Below are 21140 nucleotides of genomic sequence, written 5' to 3' on the forward strand. Positions count from 1 at the left end.
GTTCCAGGCGCCCCTCTGGGCAACCCCAGACTAGAATGTCATATACATTGGCAAATACATACAAACCCAGTCAATGCAGTCACAATGTGTCTCCTCCGAAAAGTCTCCCTGCGTTTCTGTCTGTGCATTCACATGATGCAGGGTCCCGGAAGTGCCCACCTGCACAAGCTTCTCTCTGCAAGCACGTTCTGGGCTTTAATTGGTATTAGCTTATTCCAGTTCAGGTAACAGAACCAAGGGGGTACTTGTGGAGCGATAACCTCCCATTTCCCCTGCCTTCCTCCCCAAAATGACTTTTACTCTTGCTTATCTATCCAGGAAGCCTCCCTCCTCTGCCCACTGAAACCCTTTTCCATCAGTGCATCCATCAGTGGAGTGGATTAAAAAAGAAAGGAAAATAACATACCTGCAGGTTCTTCTGTGCTGCTGGCTGCAGTGGTGGGTGGAGCAACAGGAATCTCTGTGCAGGAGAACGAGAGACAGGAGGGGAAGAGAAAGGATAAAAAAGGGGGGGTGGGCATTATTTCAAGCTCTGGAGAAGACTGAGCTATGCACACATCCCACTTGCTTTTACTAACTCCATCTGCACGGGAGTTGCTTGCACAGTCTTACATGTGTCACAGTAAGAAAGCAAAGGGTTACACTTGAGAGCCAATGGTGCGAGATACAGAACCTGCCCCAGGTTGACAACTGCTTGTGTTGCCCAGATGGGTGTAATATAGGAATTGGGAGTTCATCTCTTTATTTTTTAAAATAAATAAGAAAAAGTGCTTAATTCAAGATATGGCCTGGGGCTAAAGCAGCCAGTTTTAACCGTATTCTAGCCAATGTCAAACAAACTGAAAGAGAGAACGATGCTAATGTTTGCTTCTTCTGCTTAGTTGTTGTGTGGATGCATGTTTCAGGAAGTGATCTTTGCAAATCATTTATTTCCAGTGCAGTAGGCTATGCCATGTGTCAAGTATGCACCTTATTGTATCTCCTTGGTGGGACAGACATTTTATCTCACATCTTGAAGGAAATACAAATACCTCTATTGCTAGTGAAATGTTCCCTGCTTTAATTTCCTAGTCACCGGATTTTAAGTATTTTCATACATATTTGAGGCCCTATAATGCCCCGGATCTGCATGACCAACTCTAACTGAGCACAGCGATGTCAATAGGATGGAATGCAGGATATGATCCTAAGTGCAGTGGGATGATCTATTCTTCCCTCAGTGCACATGGAATGAAAACTTTTACATATTTAGAGCAAAGTGCTGGGATTTCTGTGCATATGCGAAAATCCTGATAGGAGAAGAGAATATGAGTCGAAATCCTCCATGTGAATCTGAGAGCAGAATTTAGTCAGGGGAAAACAGCATACATACTAAGGCTTGAAATCTTTCTCTTCATGACTTGTGTGGCTCCCTCTGAAATCAGTATAAACCATACAAATGTTTGTGTTGGATATTTGGCCGTAAGTGTATTCCTGTTTGTTACATGGGCTGTAAATTTTATGAAAGATGGAAGTCTACTGGATTTTGAATAGGGAAAATATAGGCAATGGTAAATCAGAGAGTTAAATCAGAAAGTTAAAGACAGATGGAGGAACCTGTTCTAGTCAAACTTTACCTGCTTCCTCCCTGTCTGTGTCATGAAAAAAATGCTTAGTACAAAAACCATTGCTCTGCATTCAAAGTATCTATTATGCTGGTTGACATTTTCTAAGGATGAAACTGTGCTTGAAAAAATCAGAGATCATTGTGAGCAGAATTTATATAAGTTTTAACAGTTTTGGCTGCATATATTTGGCATATGTATATTTCATTATATATTGGCCCTGCAAAATTCTAGTTGTCCTCTTACCCTGGGGCAAGAAATTTTTACTGATGGGCAAGTAAAATACACTTTCCTCCCCATGATCACGATTGTAAAGAATATTCACTAATTGTAAATTGTCGTGACAATATATACATATAGAAACAGGATTTGTAACTAGTCGTCGGCTCTGAAATTATTCAAAATGTACCCCCAAAATGTGTGAGTTCCTTAAAACAATATTTTACAATGAAAAAGAATTAAAACCCAGTAATACGGAAAAAAAATCTCCTGTGGAAGTGCTTAAAAGCCTTCACGCACCATCACATTTTCTGTCAAAGGCAGAGCAGAGTGCCTGCATGTTCTTTAAAATGCCAGCAATATGCAAAGCCAGACATCCAGCCACTAGAGAGCAGCTTAGCATTCTAGCAGGCTGATACTCCAGCAACCTGACTGTCTCTCAGGCTGATTCCATGAGTTGGCATGAACATGCTCCTCATTGTGCTCACTTTGATAATGTTGAAATTCTGTCTGTCTTTATGTAGCGCAATGCAACCCAGAGGAGGTGATGCAAGGAGCAACTTACCCTCTGATTTACCATGGCTGTTGGGGACGGTAGTGATAAACCTTTGCACATATCCATTGCAAAACACACTGGAGTGTCAAGACTATGGCATCTTGGGAAACAAGCATCTGCTTTTGGCTCCTGCTGTCCCATTGCAACTTGGGAAAGAATGAATCTCAAATGACCAAAACCCACCATGGAATGCATACTTGATTCAGTAATAAAAGTGGAAAAGGGGTATCTCTCCATACTTAGAAACAGTCATCATCTCAGCCAGACCTTGGGAATAGACAATGCTGAAATAGACCCATGGTCTCTGATAAAGACTTGATTCTTTCAACCTTCATCTTCCTTTTTGTCTTAACACCAGGAAGTTAGCAGGCAAGGAAGGCTGCTGTCTACTGCCCCTCCTGCTTTCCAAGACTACTGTGGTTTTATTTTTTTGTTTTGCTTTTTAAGTTTAGAATTTTGACATTTGGTTTCTGTTACAGAAGTAGAGAAGGAGGGACTGAAACAACCATATGCACATAACAGACGCACAGAGTTATCCAACAACAGCAAAGACAACAGGCAGCACAGCGAATGGTTCAATTGAAGACCTTAGGGGTTAGCATTCGACTGAAACACAGAACACACTGGCTAGCTGTGCAGATGTGGCTCTCCCTAAGATTGGTTTGCAAGGGGGTATAAAAAGGGGGCTGGGGTTTTACAAAGGGAGAAAAAAAAGGAGGATGCAGCCTGGTGCTTGTTGCTGTTGTTGTTTTTAAAGCGTATTTTAAATCAGAAGATTAATAAAAACTTTAAAAGACAAATAAAAATGTCAAATGTTCCACATTTCTGGCTGGATCATGTGAGGGTACAGTCCCATTTAACAGTCTGGGTGTGCGTGCTTGTAGAGCGCTCAGCTGCTTTCGATATGCTTTTAGGATGACAGCAACTGTTAATAATGAACCCAGGCAATCTGCTGGGTTCAGTCAAAGGGCCTTGACAATACAAGGCAAGGAAAGAAAAACATCAGAGCAATTTGCCATAGGAACCAGGATTGTGGTGGCATCTCAAAGGAAATAAACACTCAGGACACCCTTTGCATTACAGAAGTATTTGCAAAGCAAAAATCAAGCCCTTTTTTAAAGCACCCAGCTGTTTGATTAAGTGGGTTTTAGATTGCACTCACATAACCTAACCAGTGTGGCAAATGATATGCATGTAATCTGTGCATAAATCTACGGCATATATGCACACACTGCATGCAATCTGTCCAGCTAGGAGTTCACAAATGTGTTTTCAATTAAACACTGGTAATTGAGCATGTAAAATCTGGTGTTAGTAACCATTCAACCCATTTGGGTTTCAGTGGCTGAGCTGCTGTTGGCTTTTTTAAAGGTTAATTCCACTATGCTACAGACTTCAAAAAGAGTGGTCCACGTACTTATGCAAGGGGCAATGGGAGATCGGCTTTGCTGGTAGCCTTTGGCACATCGATTGCACGTGATGCCAGTCACACCATCTTTACAGGGACATTGACCTGTGGTTTGATTACAGGTTTTGCCAGCTGCACCCACGGGATGGCAATCGCATGCTGTGGGGGGAACACACAACAAAAGGGTCAGAGGGGGGGAGGGGGAAAATGTACAATGTCATCTAGCAACAATATCAAAGAGCGCCACCTATGGTATGAGACAGTATTACACTAGAGCTGCAGGACTAGGCAGAAGCAGCAGTGATTGCCACAAGGTTTCCACAGTCATCCGTCCAATATAACGCTACTGCATTTCTGTAGCCAGCAATCCCGTCAACCTGAAACGAAGGTGGCAATTTATAGAGGTTGATTTAAACAGTCACTAGGCAAGTCAGAGGGGATGAACAAGCCCACAATCCAGTTGCTGAGGACATGGCGAAGGCAAACCGTTCTGAAGGCAAAACATGCACCTAGTTATGTCAAACCAAGTGGACAGTGTTTAGTGGAGGCTTTATCTGCCTCCAGATCTGAGCAGCCGAGGTAGCCTGGGGTCTTTTAGAGCATTGCTGTGATGACATCCACCCTGTGATGTTGCATTAATTCCAGGAGTTCTGGGGTTGGGAACGGTGGTCCCATGGCTGGGAGCGCCAGGAGAGGGAGAGGCATATAAACATGGTGATTCAGGAATCCACACTGCCAGGGTCACTGCAAAGTCACGCCGCATGTGCTATTGGCCAGTTCATTAACAGAGGAGAACGACTTCTGAGAGGAGTTGCACATCTGCCGGGTGGGTTTTAGCTGGAAACTATTTGGTTTCAGAAAGGCCCTGAATTCATTTCACCTCTTATGTAAGAACCTACTTTTCTTACTTTGCCTTTCACCCTGTCCCTGCTGACCAGCACCCCCTGCAGCTGGTACTGTGGGCGTAGGAAGGAAATGCCCTGGTCTTTTTTTCCCAGCCTGGGGTACCCGCTTCCTGGCTTGTCCCACGGTTCCATTTCAGATGGATGGAGGTTTGAGTGCAGGTGTGAAGGGCGCGAAAGGGAATGCAAAATCTGCACTTGAAATGACACTGCATTACTTTCCCACGTCACTTACTGTGCAGCTGTTTGTAAAAAGCATCAGGGATTGTAACCATCACAGCGCTTCATGAACACAGGCTCAGAGGCTCATTAACCTCCCTGTTTTTCATATGCTACACACTTAGGGCCCGATTGTGGCCTGCCCCGCAGAGATGGGCAGTGATGAGGAAGATGCGAGGAGCTCTCCTTCCCTCCTCTAGCATTCTCCTGAAGGATCCAGTCACAATCCCCCTAAGAAGCACAGACCCCATTCCCTTTGAGTGTCCCATTTGCTGCTAGCGACCCTAGGCGTTCGGTGAGGGCATAGAATCATAGAATCATAGAATATAAGGGTTGGAAGGGACCCCAGAAGGTCATCTAGTCCAACCCCCTGCTCAAAGCAGGACCAATTCCCAGTTAAATCATCCCAGCCAGGGCTTTGTCAAGCCTGACCTTAAAAACCTCTAAGGAAGGAGATTCTACCACCTCCCTAGGTAACGCATTCCAGTGTTTCACCACCCTCATAGTGAAAAAGTTTTTCCTAATATCCAATCTAAACCTCCCCCACTGTAACTTGAGACCATTACTCCTCGTTCTGTCATCTGATACCATTGAGAACAGTCTAGAGCCATCCTCTTTGGAACCCCCTTTCAGGTAGTTGAAAACAGCTATCAAATCCCCCCTCATTCTTCTCTTCTGCAGGCTAAACAATCCCAGCTCCCTCAGCCTCTCCTCATAACTCATATGTTCCAGACCCCTAATCATTTTTGTTGCCCTTCGCTGGACTCTCTCCAATTTATCCACATCCTTCTTGAAGTGTGGGGCCCAAAACTGGACACAGTACTCCAGATGAGGCCTCACCAATGTCGAATAGAGGGGAACGATCACGTCCCTCGATCTGCTCGCTATGCCCCTACTTATACATCCCAAAATGCCATTGGCCTTCTTGGCAACAAGGGCACACTGCTGACTCATATCCAGCTTCTCGTCCACTGTCACCCCTAGGTCCTTTTCCGCAGAACTGCTGCCTAGCCATTCGGTCCCTAGTCTGTAGCTGTGCATTGGGTTCTTCCGTCCTAAGTGCAGGACCCTGCACTTATCCTTATTGAACCTCATCAGATTCAGGGCAGGGCAGGGCAACGGCTGTCCCTGCTTCCTATGCCCAAAGGCCAGCAGAACTGAGTGGGTATGGGAAGGGGAGTGTGTGATACAGCTGAATTCCACCCGAGGACTCCAGCCTGTTAGCATCAGTTTGAGCATGTAACTCCCACTGGTGCTAATCATGGACTCTTGAGAGGGCCCATCCAGGAGGTCCTCTTGTGCATCCCTGTTCCCCATTGTGGCAGTCTGTATCCCTTCACCCGATCAAGGGGAGACCAGGTCTCTCTGGGACACTCTGTGCTCCGATCTGCACTATGGCCCCCTTTTGAACAGCCAGTGACCATCCCGTGCATGCAGCTTCGCTCCATGAAACCTCGTGACTCCCTCCAGTTTGTCCCGATGCCACTCGTCTCACCGAACGCATTGCCAAAGCCCCATTTTCTGTGCTTCATTTGTGCCTATTCTGGAGTGTCCTTGACTGGAACAACACCTCTGAGACATCTAGACATCCAGACCCCCCTCCCCATACACATACACGCCGGTCATCTCTTAACCACACGTTACATAGTCAACGCCTCAGCTGTACTGGAGTCAGTCCCTCCATCCTGCTACATGTTGTTGTTCCTCTCTTACCCCTGCTCTGTGTGGCAGGCTTGCCTGGGATGGGGTACAGAATGGAGCACAGTGTCCCAGAGGGAGGGCTCACACCCCAGTGCATAGAGGGGTGCTGTCCCCCTGAATCCGCTGGCAGTGGCAGCCTGGAAATGCCCCCAGCTGCCATGGCAAGTAGAAGAAGGCAGTGACCACAGACCCCTTAACCCTGCACACACACCCCCTACACTGGCCCTGGAACTGCCCCAGCCTGTCCTGACACCATCGAGGCAAATCTTCTCTGAACTGCCCCTCTCCATTTCAGTAACAGGTTGGGGAGTCATTTGGGCCCAAGGTTGGGTGGGGGAAAAGAGTGGGGCACAAAGCTGACTCTACAGACCTGAATTCCTGCTGCCCTTCCGCTCTCCTCACAAAATCCCCCTGCCCCTCCTCCAGCATCCTCCCCCCCTCAAATTCTTGCTCCCCCCCCCGGCTTCTTTTTTCTTCTTCAAATTCCCCATGCCCCAGCTCTCCTCTGAAATGCCCTCCCCTCCCTCAAATTCCACCTTCCCCCCTCTATCTGGCTCTCTCCTTCCCCATCAAATTCCTTCCACCCCCACTCCTTTCCCTGCCAGCAAACTCCCCCTCCACCACCCTCTCTGGCTTCCATATTCTGCCCTGAAGTCTCTCTCCCCCTCTTCAGTTTCCTCCTTCCCCTCCCCGCAGCCTCTTTCTTCCCTCCCCCTTGGAGTTCTGGGAGGGGCAAGTGGGCAGCCTGCAGAGGGGCAGCTGCCTCGTCTCTGCCATTCCCCTGCTGCCCAGCTGCGGGCAGAGCCAACCGCCAGGAACTGCTAAGATGCTCCTCAGCTATCAAGGAGCGGTTCAGGTTGGGGGGGGGGAGTGCAGCAGGATGCACCATTGTCCTCCATTCCCCCCATGCCTTCTCCCCACTTCCATGTCTACATGGCTGAGAGTTTGGGGGAGGGGAGACAAGTGTCCCGCTCTACTTAAAATTTGGGATGGATGAAAATGCCCCTTCCACCTTCCCTCTATTCATGTCCCTAGTCACTTGAAGGACTTGTGGCAGCGTGAGGCAAAGGAAAAAATCTGGTAACCTGCCACCCTCCCCCGGCCTCTCGCAGAGCTGGTCAGGAAAAGTGGGGAGGGAGAAGAGTTTCCTGCAGAAAATTTTGACAGAAATTGACATTTTAATCAAAAAATTGAAAACTGCAAGTTTTTGTCTGATGTGGGGTGGGTTTTTAACTAAAGGTCAAAATTTTTCACAGAAAGCAGGCACTTTTGGTGAAACATTTAGTTTAATCAAACCCCAATTTTCCATCAAAAGACAGTTTTGATGGAAAATTTTTGGCAATCCAGACTTAAGATCAAAAGAGACAGCCTGTCTCTTCTGGGGAGGGAGCAGTGTGAGGAGGGGTATCAGGAACAAGCTACTCAGAAATCAGGGAAGGGTTGGCAGCAATAATATAGTTTAAAACTGTAAAAGGTTATAAAGGAAAACAATAAAAAGGGAATTGGGAAAGGGTTGAAAGAAATACAGAATAAGGAAAAGGTTAAAGATCAAAGACTAGCAGACAGGACAGGGTTCAGAACCAGGGATTTCCCTACACCCCCCCATGGGGGTGTTTACCTCCCCCCCGAATTTCCTCTCCCTCCCCCCCCCCGTTTTGTAAACTAGTTACATGCAGTGTTGCCAATTTAGTGATTGTTTGGAAATTTGAATTGAAATTGAAACATTAATATACACTTTAAAAGCATATAAAGTGTATCATAAAATATGTGTATCTGAAAAAGTATAATAGATTTGAAAAGTATGAACATAGACTAGCTTCCTTATACAGCTGTTGTTTTTATGAACATGTCAGTGCATTCATTTTGGTGATGTTGGCCAACCTAATAATTTCAAATTATGATTTGTAAGAAAGTCTAAATGAGCTCTCCCTGACAGCTAGTGATGAGCTGGGGGCTAGGGAGAAACGCTTCAGGACCAGATTGTATTTACATTCACACCTAATCTACCTAGGTATCCAGCAGATAGAGCTGTGTTGCCCAAGTGATAGATTTTGTCTGGGGTTGGGCTACAAATCACTTGAATGCAGGGGGGTAAATGTTGTTATTCTTACTGTATGAGTACAGGGCAGTAGAACGTTACTTAGCCTGTGCTGATTGAGGGCATCAAGAGAGAGGCTGGGGACAGGTGTTTGGCTTGATGGTCTGCCTGAGTCACAAGTACTATTTGACCTGCCCCTCTCCACTGTTTAAAGACAGAGCTGATTAGGCTCCATAGAGAGTCTTTTGTTCTGTTAAGTGACCACTAAGCTGAAATCAGGTCTAAGTGCTTAGACCTGCTGTGGGACAGTGTTTCTGTGGAAGAGACGGCCCAGCCTGCACTAGCAGCGAGGTTCCCTCAGTGAGAGCACAGCTGAAATCACTGAGAGCTGGGTGGAACCTCAAGAGACCAATTCGCAGAGGTCACAGTGGCAGGTGGCAGCAGAAGGTGATGGCGCAGGGCCATTGGCAACAGAGTGATGGAGTGAACAGTGGCACAACGAACAACAGTGGCCAGAGCGAACAGTGAGCAGCTGGAGGAATGAGTAAGGTGCCTTCTTGCTCCCCACCTGGGAGGTGAACTTATGTGAAAACATCTCTGAACTCTGAGTCTCCACTGACCAAGGACAACACTGGTGAGTTCATGCGAACAAACATGGCTGTGGTATAATACTTTCTATTTAGGCAAGAGATACCACACACTACAAACTGGAGGCCAATGTTAAATGCATTGTCATTTGTTCATCCTGAAGTTGAACACTGGTTCCAAACAAGACCAGCAAATGCTCACTGTCTTTCTGCAAGAAACTCAATTGACTGGCTAGACGCATGTGGTGCAAAAGTGAAAGATTCAACAGTTGAAAAAGTGAAGAACTCTCACAGAAAATTTGCATACATGGCTGATGAATGCACCAGTGCAAATGGTCATCAAGTATTAAGTCATTGTGTATGTTATCTTGATGTCAGTGGTAGGCCAGTACATGCATTTTTAGATGTTCAAGTTATAGAAGACAGATTGGCTGCATCTGTGACAACCCACATCTTAGAAGAGTTAGATGCTTGTCAGTTGGACCCCAAACAGATGGCTGCTTGTGCATTTGATGGAGCTGCAAACTCCTCTGGAAGACATGGTGGAGCACAAGCTTTGCTCAGAGAAAAGTGTTACCCTAGTTTCTCCTATACACTCTGCAGAGGCCATCTACTCCAACTAGCACTAGTATGAGCTGCAGACTCTTCAAAAAACATTTAAAAAGCTATACATTTAATGTCTTCATTATATTATTTTTTCAGCCGGAGTCCAAAAAAAATGAATATCTTGGAAAATATAGAAGATACACTGGGACTGAAGTTCAGATTACTCCAACCTGGGAAAACCCTCTGGCTTTCTCATGAGCGATCCTTGGCTGTTGTCTTAAAATTACTCCAGCCATTATTACTGGCTTTGGAAAGTATCTACGAAGATGGGATGGATCTAAGTAGTGAGGCTGGTGGATTACTTTTGCCATTACGTTCAGAGAAGACTATTGCCATTCTCTCTCTTGTAAGTCTACTGTCGAAACCACTTGGGTCATTAAACAATGCCATCCAGACATCTTCTACAACAGTAGTAGATCTTTGTCTAGCAATAGAAGCTACATTTGGATCAATCAGAGAGTTATCCATTGAAAAAGTACTGGAAGAAGCAAAGACTTCAGTCCAGAAGTTGACTAATGAAGGCGTTTATATGGAATCCTTAAGTGAAGAGGACAAGAAGTGTTTGTTAAGACAACTGAAAAAGTACACAGACTTGATTCTTAAAAATCGACAACAGCGACTTCTAGATTCTACTCAACCTTTACGTAGCTTTTACAGATTCCTGTTTTATAAAACACCGACAGTTGAGTGGAGTGAGGCACTACCAGCAATGGGGCAGCCATGTGCTCAGGACAGAATAGAGAATTTGAACACTGAGTGGAATATCATACAACGAATGAATGAAGATTTGACTTCAACTTCTTTTTTATCATCACTAGTTGCTCGACCCGATCTTTATGCTATGTTTCCTGGGCTGAAAGAAGTAGGAATTCATCTCTTGCTATGCCCAGTCACAACAGTTACAGCTGAGCATTCTTTTTAATCATTGAATAGAATTTTGTGTTTTGAAAGAAGTCGCCTTCTGCCTGATCATGTGAATAAACTAATGAGCATATCAATTAAAGGAATGGAAGTACCGGACGTATGAGAAGCCACCAAAGATGAATGCATTGCATTCAAGAAGTTTATTAACAGAGTTGTACAAAATTATAACAAGAAACCAAGAAGGATGTAGATGTAGTGCTTCATAGAAGGCTTGAGTAGCCAACTTTAATTTGTGTGATGACTTTAAAAACTAATAAAATGGTCATGAAACATTTTTCAGTTTTTACTATGGTGCCATACAGTCCACCTTCACCCTCACGGTCTCACCCCTCATCGGCCCTGACCCCCCGTAAATTTGAACACCCCTCCTAATTTCAATTCCTGGGGAAAACACTGTTCAGAACAAAGAGTAGCTAGGCAAGGGTTAAATGCAATAAGGCAAATCCAGCAAGGGTTCTGAGTGGAAGACAAAACACTTTGTTGTGCATGCCACCTCTCCTCCCCTTTGGGCCCATATATTGTTCATATAGGGCAGGAGCCTGCAAGTCCTCCATCCTATGAGTAATCCTTATCCACAGGAATGGCTCCATTGATTGCAATAGGACGGCTTCAGTGAATAAAGATTGCTCATGATGAGTAAGACTCACAGAATCAGGCCCGAAAGGTCAGGGACCTTACAGGAGAGGGGTCTGTCTGTAAAGCACCGCAAGACTTTGTGGGCACCATATAAATAAATAGCAATACCACCTCCCTCTCCCATGATGTGATACTTTTGTGTATCCTGTCAAAATCTGCTTTTGTCATTTTTATAGCCATATCACATAGTAAACTCATTAGAGAGATAAGGTGGGTGAGGTAAGGTTGTCTCTCTTTCTAACAGAAGTTGGTCCAACAAAAGATATTACCTCACTCACCTTGTCTCTCTAATATCCTGGGACTAGCTCGGCTACAACAACACTGCACATAATCAACTCATGTCTAATTGGCTGTCTACTCTCACCACTAGGTCTCCTTCAGCATTAATTATACTTTGCTCTTATAAGCACCTTACAAAGGAAGATCAGTAGCATTATCTTCATTTTGGACGTGAGCACAACACAGGCACAGACAGGGCAGGGATTTGCCCAAGGTCTCACAGAAGGTCAGTGAGCCTGGAATGGAACCCCGACTTCCTTAGGGGCCCTATCAAGTGGGCCCCAATGATTCTCTTCAGCATGAGATCTCAGCCTGTCTTCTGTGACCTCCTGAATGGAGGGCAAATCCTGAATGGATTTCAGAACTCCCTTTCTTTAAGTGGCTCCCAAAACTTTTCTGTTTTGTAGCATGAGACTGAAAAGGAATAGGGAACATTATTAGGGTAAAATTCTTGCATTTGATCCTCACTGGTTACGTAGGACCTGCCCTGCAGATTCTGCAGTCATTCCATGCATAGAATTTCCATGGACAACACAGATACTAAAGGAGTACAGAATATCCCACAGAGATCCATAGGACAGAGGGGAGAGGAGACTGCTCATCCCAAGATCTAAAAATATGCAGAGTTGTGCAACAATCTTTATAACTAAGCACAAAACTAGGTTTCTGGAGGGGTGTGAATCTTTCACCAAACTTGGGCCAGGCTGAAGAGAGACTCTGGGACCTGAGTTCCAAGTGGGCCCTTGCTGACAGGTGAAAACCATATAAAACTCAGGAGTTTTTATACTGGCCTAGATCAGACAAAGCTTGGTCAGACTTCACTGAAGAGAATGTTGAGGAAATGCTTATCCCAGGTCTACTTTCTGCAGGTAATAAAGTCAGGGCACTGTCAGAGGCTTCAGTATGAAAAACAAGATGTAGAAACAAACTGATAATTTAAACAGTAACAAGTCATCAGGACTGGATGGTGTATGTCCAAGAGGCAGAAGGAATTTAAGAATGAAGTGGATGAGCTACTAACTAAAAGATGTAATCTCTCATTAAAATCTGATATCGTGGAGGACACAAGAGTACCTGATGCTATCCGTATCTTTCAAAAACTCAGCAGAGGTGATGCTGGAAACTACAGAGTGATTGGTCTTACGTCTGTACTGGTAAACTGCTTAAAACAACAACATCACATGACAGGGACAACCAGACTGGCTTTGATAAAGGAGAACCATACCTCTCCAATCTCTTTCAATTCCTTGAGGGAGTCAACAAAACAGTGGGAAAAGAAGAACTAGTCAATATTATTTATTTGGGATTTCAAACAGTCTTTTACAAAGTCCCTCACAAGAGTCTGCTATTGTTGTTATTATTATTATTAATTATCTGCTATTAATTACTATTAATCACCAAAGAGTCATTGAGTGAGGAATAAAGTTCTGTGATAGTTTAGAAACTGGCTAAGAGACAGAAAACAGTAGGAATGCATGATTTGGTTGGTCACTTTTCAACATGGAAAGAAATTAACAGTGAGGTGCTTCAGTCTACAGGGTCTTGTGTTGCTTGTATTGTATTTATTATTGAACTGGGTGAGAAGGGAGATTGCAAAGTTTGCAGATGACCCAAATTTATTTTGGTCAGTCAAGACTAGGGACGACTGTGAAGAACCTCCAAGAGGCCTAATCACCAAGCTAGGTGAATGGGCAACATAATGGCAGATGAAACTCAATGTGAAAGCAAATGCATTATTGGAAAGAACACAGTGAACTACTCACACATACTGAAGAGTTTTAAATTAAGCATAACCACACAGGAAAAAGATCTAGGAGTCACTGAGGACTGTTCAGTGAAAAACATCTGGCTGATTTATAGCGGAGGTCAGAAAAGCAAACCAAATATTAGGTAGTATTACAAAAGGGACAGAGACTAAAAATGAATGTAGTATCATACTATCATCTAAATCAATGGAATGTTCTACCTGGAATACTGGGTTCATCTCAAAAAAGCAGGAATGGAGGCAGCCAACCAAATCAATAAAAGACATAGAAAGGTTTCCACACAAGGAGAGATGGAAAAGATTAGGATTGTTTAGTGAGAAGATGAGTAAAACACTATTGAGGAATGGCAAATAATGTACAGAATATGGAAGGTCAATCAAAATCCAAGAATAAGGGGGCATTCAATGAAATTAAAAGGCAACATATTTTAAATGATAAAACAAAACACTTCTTTTGTGCTGCACATAATTAACTTGTGAAACTCACTGCTACAAGACATTATGGCAAAGGCCCAACAGCAGGATTAGATTAAGAACATCTGCAGTTGCACTAGCTAGGATTAAAATATATACTTGGGATATACAAACCTCCTGTTTCAGGACACAAGCCAACTACTAATTGCCTGGCGATTGGAAGAAATTTCCCGCACGGGCATGGGTACTTGCAAAATTGTCTGTTGTGAGGTTTTATATCTTCCTCTGATCCAATACTGGGCACCGCTATAGACATGATTCTGTATTTAGACAGATCACTGGTCTGACTGAGTATAGGCATTATTTTGTTTTTATGCTTCAGTTGAGATTAGAATGGAGTTTTCAGGCTTTCGAATAAAAAACTCAAAGCAAAACTCAGGGCTGTGAATGAGAGAGTGAGAAAGAAAGAGAGCTATTCCCTTGAAAAGTTTTGGAACTTGTTAGGATCTGTCTGGCTTGTGGCAGGTCACCAAGCAGCCATTACATGTCACAGGTATTCTCAGCTGCTAATCTCCAAACGCATGTGTGTTGAAAGAAAACAGAAGGACAAATTTCCAGGGTTCTCTCTTGTCAAGTGTGACATTTTGGGAGAGTGAAAGGACTTCACATTTTTTGAGAATTAGCATCTTCCTGTGTTAAAGGAACTTGTTTCTTTGCAAATGTGCTGAGAACAGTACAAAGCCCATTTCAATGGATAAAAGACGACTTGATTTCCTGGTATGTGTTTGGATTTCTTCATGTTGCACCATATCTGCAATGATAACTTCACAGCTTTCAGACCTTCCAGTTCCAGACGTAAAACCCCGGGTTTCGAATGACGTGTTCTGTGCTTTGTGGTGAGCAGTAAAATGTCAATATAAATACTGAACTGAGCCCAGAGAAATATCTATTCCTTTGCAGTGGGTAGTGAGTAAGGGTCCAATTCAGGAAAGTATCCTGTTTCAGGAAACCACTTAAGCACATGCTTAACTTTACATATGTGTTTAAGCGCCATTTAAATCAATTTTTCTAAATGTTTGTTTTGTGGGAAATTTTGAAATTTTGGCTTTTTGTTCCAATTCAGAATGAAAACAAATTTTGAAATGTCAGACTATCCCGTGGATCAGAAAGTCTGGTTTCCTATGAGCTTTATCTGGAACGGCAGAAGAATTATTGAGATATTGGGTCCAATCCATCTGGTATATCATATTTAGTAATTCACATATCAATAAAGCCTGATTCTACTAAATTCACCTGGTTGGGGACTGAAGGTCAATGAAACCACTGAGATCTGCATGATTTCCACCGAAAGCCATAAGGTAAATGTTCATCTGAAACTTGACCCCAGCCTCAAAATTCAGCCACCCATTTTCCAGAAGATTCTGAACCTTGGTAAATGATTTGGTGAATTGCTTTTGGCTTTTAGATTTGCAGTAAAATCCCAGAACAGGAAAGTGTCACATTGTTTGGAGATTCAGGGACATTTCACCCAGATCAGACATCCACACAGTTTCACTTTGAACACTAGACACATTCAAGATGGTGCAAAGAAATATGATTTACAATACCCTAGCTGGACTCTTGCACCTCCAGGGTGATTCACCTTTCGGGAAAGCAGACAACTCTCCCTTAGGATTTCCAGCAAAGGCGGATTATGTTGTGGAGAGAACTCCGTGGAAGCTGGCTGCTCATGGGAATGCACCAATCCGTCACATCCCTTGGCAACCCTGGCCACATCCCTCCCCAACCAGATCTGTTCACTGCGGGGGGGGAGACTTCAGCAAATGTCATAGCAGCTTCAGTGTGTTGACTCTGAACACTAATGATGACTATTTAACTACCAACATTGTTAACTAATTTACTGCTGATCATTTTAGCAGAAGCATTCAGCTACATTACCCCTGCAAAGGAATATCTATTTCCTTGAGTTTAGTACAGTATCATCTGGGCTCCTTTCCGCATCGCTTAGGAGATCCCGAGGTTTCTGGCCAACAGAAATACTAAGTCACTTCCTTATCAGGTAAAATCAAATAGCTCCTTTCCACTTCAAAGCGTACCTGCTACTGTGCTGTGTATCAAAGCCCTAATTTCCTGTTTATGGAACTAGAGCTCAGGGCAGCATTGTTAGTGGCCTTATACCAATTTATTTATCACGTCACAACTCAGTCCTTGTACTGGGCATCTTCTCTGTGACATACCACCAGGCAGGTTCCACAAAACCCCCACGGAGCAAGAAATTAAATTAATCCAGAATGAGGATTTGAACAACTGTAATAAATCTAGTCTTTGGTCATTCATGGCATGCGCTAGCTTTGGAGATGCGAACAATGGGACAATTGTGGATAAATTGGAGAGAGTCCAGCGAAGGGCAACAAAAATGATTAGGGGTCTGGAACACATAACTTATGAGGAGAGGCTGAGGAAGCTGGGATTGTTTAGCCTGCAGAAGAGAAGAATGAGGGGGGATTTGATAGCTGCTTTCAACTACCTGAAAGGAGGTTCCAAAGAGGATGGCTCTAGACTGTTCTCAATGGTAGCAGATGACAGAACGAGGAGTAATGGTCTCAAGTTGCAGTGGGGGAGGTTTAGATTGGATATTAGGAAAAACTTTTTCACTAAGAGGGTGGTGAAACACTGGAATGCGTTACCTAGGGAGGTGGTAGAATCTCCTTCCTTAGAGGTTTTTAAGGTCAGGCTTGATAAAGCCCTTGCTGGGATGATTTAACTGGGAATTGGTCCTGCTTCAAGCAGGGGGTTGGACTAGATGACCTTCAGGGGTCCCTTCCAACCCTGATATTCTATGATTCTATGATTCTATGAAGCTTGTAAACAAAGCCCAGGCCCAACTGCCTATGAGCGATGATCATCATATTAAAGTCCCCACCCACAACAACCTGGCAACAATGATCTCCGTATTACTGACATTTTCAGTAATGAAGAGCTGAAAAAAATCTTCATTTTGTGCTGATCTCTACGGCCTGCTCCACACTTAAAAATTAGATCGACCAAACTATGTCACTCAGGCCTGTGAAGAATTTTGCGCCCTGTGCGACATAGTTAGGTTGACCGAACCCCTGGTGTAGATGTGGCTAGATCAATGGAAGAATTTTTCCATTAACCCAGCAACCACCTCTCAGAGACGTGGATTACCTACACAGATGGAAAAAGAACCTTCCGTCGATGTTGGAAGCATCTGTACTAAGGGCTTGTCTATACTACCGCTAAAGTCGATGTAATTTACGTCACTCAGGGGTGTGAAAAAACCACCCCCCAAGCGACGTAAGTTACATCGACTTAAAGCAGTGTCTACACGGCGCTATGTTGGTGGAAGATGCTCTCCAGCCGACATAGCTTCCGCCTCTCATTGCGGTGGAGTAGTTATAGTGCGTTTTCATCACACGTGCTACGTCGGTGCAGCTGCATTGATGCAGCAGTGCCAATGTAGTGCGGTAGCGAAGACAAGCCCTATCTTGCTACAACAGCACAGCTGCTGCAACTTACCTTTACTGCTGCAGTGTAGACATGACCTAAGTGCTTGCGTTCTGTTGCTGCTATTATGCAACTGTTACAAACACAGCACTTCACTCTCTTTGGCTTATTGAGCAAAGCGTACTTGCTAAGCACAGAGGATGAGAAAACTCTGGCAATAGTACAGGGCAGACTGTGGAGAGCAGGGAGCTCCTCCAGTGCTGGAGAGAAAGGGAAGCAAGGCCTGCAGAAATGTTCCGATCGGACCCACTCCTTAAGTCATTTCTAGAGCTCATTGGGAATTTTCTGACAAAACATTTTTCATCAGAAAATGCCGGTTTGTTGAAACTGAAACAGTTCATTTGACCAATTTTTCAGCTCACAAACATTTTGGCAATAGTTTCAAACTTGTCAAAACATTTTGTTTCAACAAATGCACAACAAAAAATTCTGGTTTTCTAGTGTGAAATTTAAGCTAATTATAGTAAAAAAAAAAAAAAAATGGTCAAAAATCAAAATGATGAAAGGGTTTGATTGGCCTGAACCATTTTTTTGTTCATTTGTTTGCAAATATTTTTGAGGATTTCAACTTTTCATCCTGATTTGAGACCAGAAAATTTTTCAATATCTCAGTGTTTCATGGGACAAGAAAACCATTTCTCGCCTAGGTCTACTTTTTTCTCTCCCTTTTTCCTAGATATGCATGAAGTGCCAGGTTTTCAAAAGTGACCTCAAGTGATTTTGGGGTGCCCATCTTGACACCTGAGGGAGAACTGATTTTCAGAGGCAGGTGCTCAGCACTTTGTGAAAATCTGGTCTCCTTTATGGTGTTTCAAGTTGGCCCTTCAATATGTCTACACCCAAAATCACTAGTCATTTCTGAAAATCTGGGCCAGAACCTGCCTTTAACATTTCATTTTGTAATGTGTTCTTGATGAAAGAATTAAATATAAAGGCCACAATTTTCAAACCTGGGTGCCGGAAGTTTGGCTCCTAAATCTATTTTTAAGCACTGAATTAAAAATGGCCTGAGTTTCTGAAGTGCCAAGAACACACAATGCCTATCGCAGTCTTTTGGATCTGCATGTGCCAAGCATGCTTAAAAAATCAGGTCTCTCTTATTTAGGAGCCTAAATACAGGTTTGGGAGCCCAACTTAAAATATATTTAAATACATATATTAATTATATATTTAAATAGATTTCCCTTTATTTTCATGATTATGTGGGAGATTTTTTAACGTGCTTAGGGAAATGAGGAGCACAAGGCTCATATAAAGACAGACATGCTCCTAAAGCCCTTAGGCAACATTGAAAATCTCTTCTTACATATGTAGGATGAAAGACTGGTCCTACTGAAGTCAAATGAAAATCTCTCATTGACTTCAGTGGGGACAGGATTTCCCCCAAAGTTTCTAGTGCAGTCCTTGTTCCTTTTGGAGGTGCTTTGGATGCAGAATATTAGTTTTATGTTAGCCCTGTAATTGTTCAGGTCCGTGTTTCTCAATCCTGTTTACCCATCCCTGGTCCTTCATTCCCCCCCAAAATGTCAGGGCTAGCGTAAAGGAAAGGGTATTTCTAGTCAGTGCAAAGCAGCTTCCTCTAGATTCCTTCTCCACCATGGCTGTGCTCACGTGACGTTGCTGTGTATGCTGCTGCTTTTATTTTGTTGAATGAAACAAGCTCATTCCTGAAAGCCAAATGCCGATGCTATTACTGAGAGAGCATCTGTGGAAGAGCAGCCTGTCTGCGCTCCAGCAGGCAGGACACTCAAACACATGTGCGTTGCTGCTAGGCTGAGCTATGATCAAAAAGCAGGGGGACTGGGAATACTTCTGATGTAACTGGGCACACTCCGACTTCGGAGATTTCACTAGGGAAGTCGACCGGACATGTCGGAGCAACATTCTGGGAACTGCACCGGAGGTCAGACATTGTTCCAGAGAGATACCGTCTTGTTTATGTCCAGATGTCTTCTCAGTCTTTTCGAAGGGATGTCAAAGGCCCCATCTTGTTCCTGGTCCTCCCCCTCCCCTAAGCTCTATCTGTTTTAAATTTGACACAAGGGATATAAGACAGTCTCAGAAATTTCTGAATCTTCAAGAGAGATGTCCCAGAAGAAAGGGAAGTGTTGCTGAAGAACACCGTGGAAAGACGGCTTTAAAAATGGCATGGTCTTCTGGAGCAATACCTTGGTTTAGAAATTAACTCATTGCCTTGTACTCCCTCTCCCCCATAAAGAAATGAAACCTCAGAGCTCCAGGCCTGCATAGGGCGAAATCTGCAAAGCCAGAGTTCCAGAAAGAGCCTCCTCATCTGAAGAGTTAAAAGGGTTGAAAGGAAATAAAATTATACCAGGATGGAGGCTGGGTGGGAGCAGTATGTGAAATCACTGGTTCCCTGGAGCCTTAAGCCATCCACAGCTGAAGTGATTTCTGGCATCGATGTGACTTCACTGTGATGTTATCACACAAGCATAGACATGGGGGTTTTTTGTTTTTTGGGTTTTTTTGGTAATGAATTACTGGGCCAACTGGTGAGGATCTGGCGTTTAAGGTTGTGCAGCAGCAGGGAACTTGTGCCTCAGCAGGCAGATGCTTTCAGTCTTCAATGTGCGTGGCAAAGAACATCACCCAGCTCACGTTCCTTCAAGGGGAAATGGCTTTTGCAAAGCCCTGGTCTCTGCCATTCCGCTCACCCTATATGAATGGCGTTCTCTGAACATACTGGCTCCAATTCAGAATAGCATTTAACTTTAAGCATGTGCTTAAGTGCTGTTCTGCATAGAGATGTTGTCCTGAACTGAGGCCAGGGAGAGAAGGAAGTCAGAGAGGAGCAGGATTCTGACCTAAGTTCAGTGAATTTGCAAAGGAACTTAGAACAAGCACGGACACAGGGACACCCCCAGGGTAAGAGATAGGGAGGATTAGTGTTCCGCGAAGAAAGAAAATACTGAAAGCTTTAGCTAAACAAAGATTAAAAATACGAAATGGTGTCATGTTCTCTATGGTTCGTAACAAACCTTGGGAGCAGATCTCAAACACACACCTTTCAACACAGCCACGCACTTGAGTGGAGACAGTGGGTCACTGTTGGTTGTGAAGAGAAAAGAGCCTGTGTAGTTTCCAGTATTTGCTTTTGTTGCTTGCTAATGATAAGGTGGATTATGTTTCATTAGAACCAGAACACATGCGCCAAGGGGAGAACAAGATTGAGGTTTTCTCATGGGGTCTCATCTGGCTTAAAAGTATTAGAAAGCATCTAGGTAACTGTGCAGAGCAATAGAAATTCTTCACTGTAGCCCTGATTCAGCAAATCATCGCTATTCAGCATAGCACATAAGCACCTGCTTAACTTTAAGCAAGTGCTTAAGTCCCATTAAAGCAAATACACTTAAAGTTGTGCATATTAAGTGCTGTGATGAACAGGTATGGGCTTTAAGTGTTTTGCTGAATTGGGACCAATATCTTCTCAATTGGTTAAAAATAACTTCAAAGCGCAATCAGACTTAGTACTTTCATCTGAGGCTCTCAAAGTGCTTTACAAAAGGGGCATAAAAATGATCATCCCCATTTTACAGACACGGAACCTAAGGTGAAGTGACCTGTCCAAGGCCAAATGGTTAGCCAGTGACACAACCCTCCCAAAGAGAGAGTTCATTTTACAATAAAACCTGCAGCAATGGTTTGGACAATGACTGTATAAAACGTAGAGGAGTTATATTGTTGTATAAGGAAACCTTCAATGGGATGGTCTGGCACTTCTGTAATTCAGCTC

The 21140-nt window shown here is 43.7% G+C and overlaps 1 protein-coding gene across 4 annotated transcripts in view; it reads right to left on the reverse strand.

Moving 5' to 3' along the window:
- The window catches only part of NTN1 (netrin 1), a 280603-nt gene that overhangs the window by 122861 nt on the left and 136602 nt on the right, over positions 1-21140 (reverse strand). For 2 of the 4 annotated variants that reach the window (XM_075119364.1, XM_048817474.2), the window contains exons 4-5: positions 3797-3946; positions 407-460 (exon numbers count right to left, since the gene is read on the reverse strand). The exons of 1 other annotated variant lie outside the window; for it this stretch is intronic. In XM_075119364.1, coding sequence (XP_074975465.1) covers positions 407-460; positions 3797-3946 — 204 coding nt within the window. The remainder of the gene's footprint in view (positions 1-406; positions 461-3796; positions 3947-21140) is intronic. One more of the 4 variants, XM_075119362.1, reaches the window with a different exon arrangement.

This window comes from Caretta caretta, chromosome 14, assembly GCF_965140235.1.
Source record: "Caretta caretta isolate rCarCar2 chromosome 14, rCarCar1.hap1, whole genome shotgun sequence".
Taxonomy (NCBI): Eukaryota; Metazoa; Chordata; order Testudines; family Cheloniidae; genus Caretta; species Caretta caretta.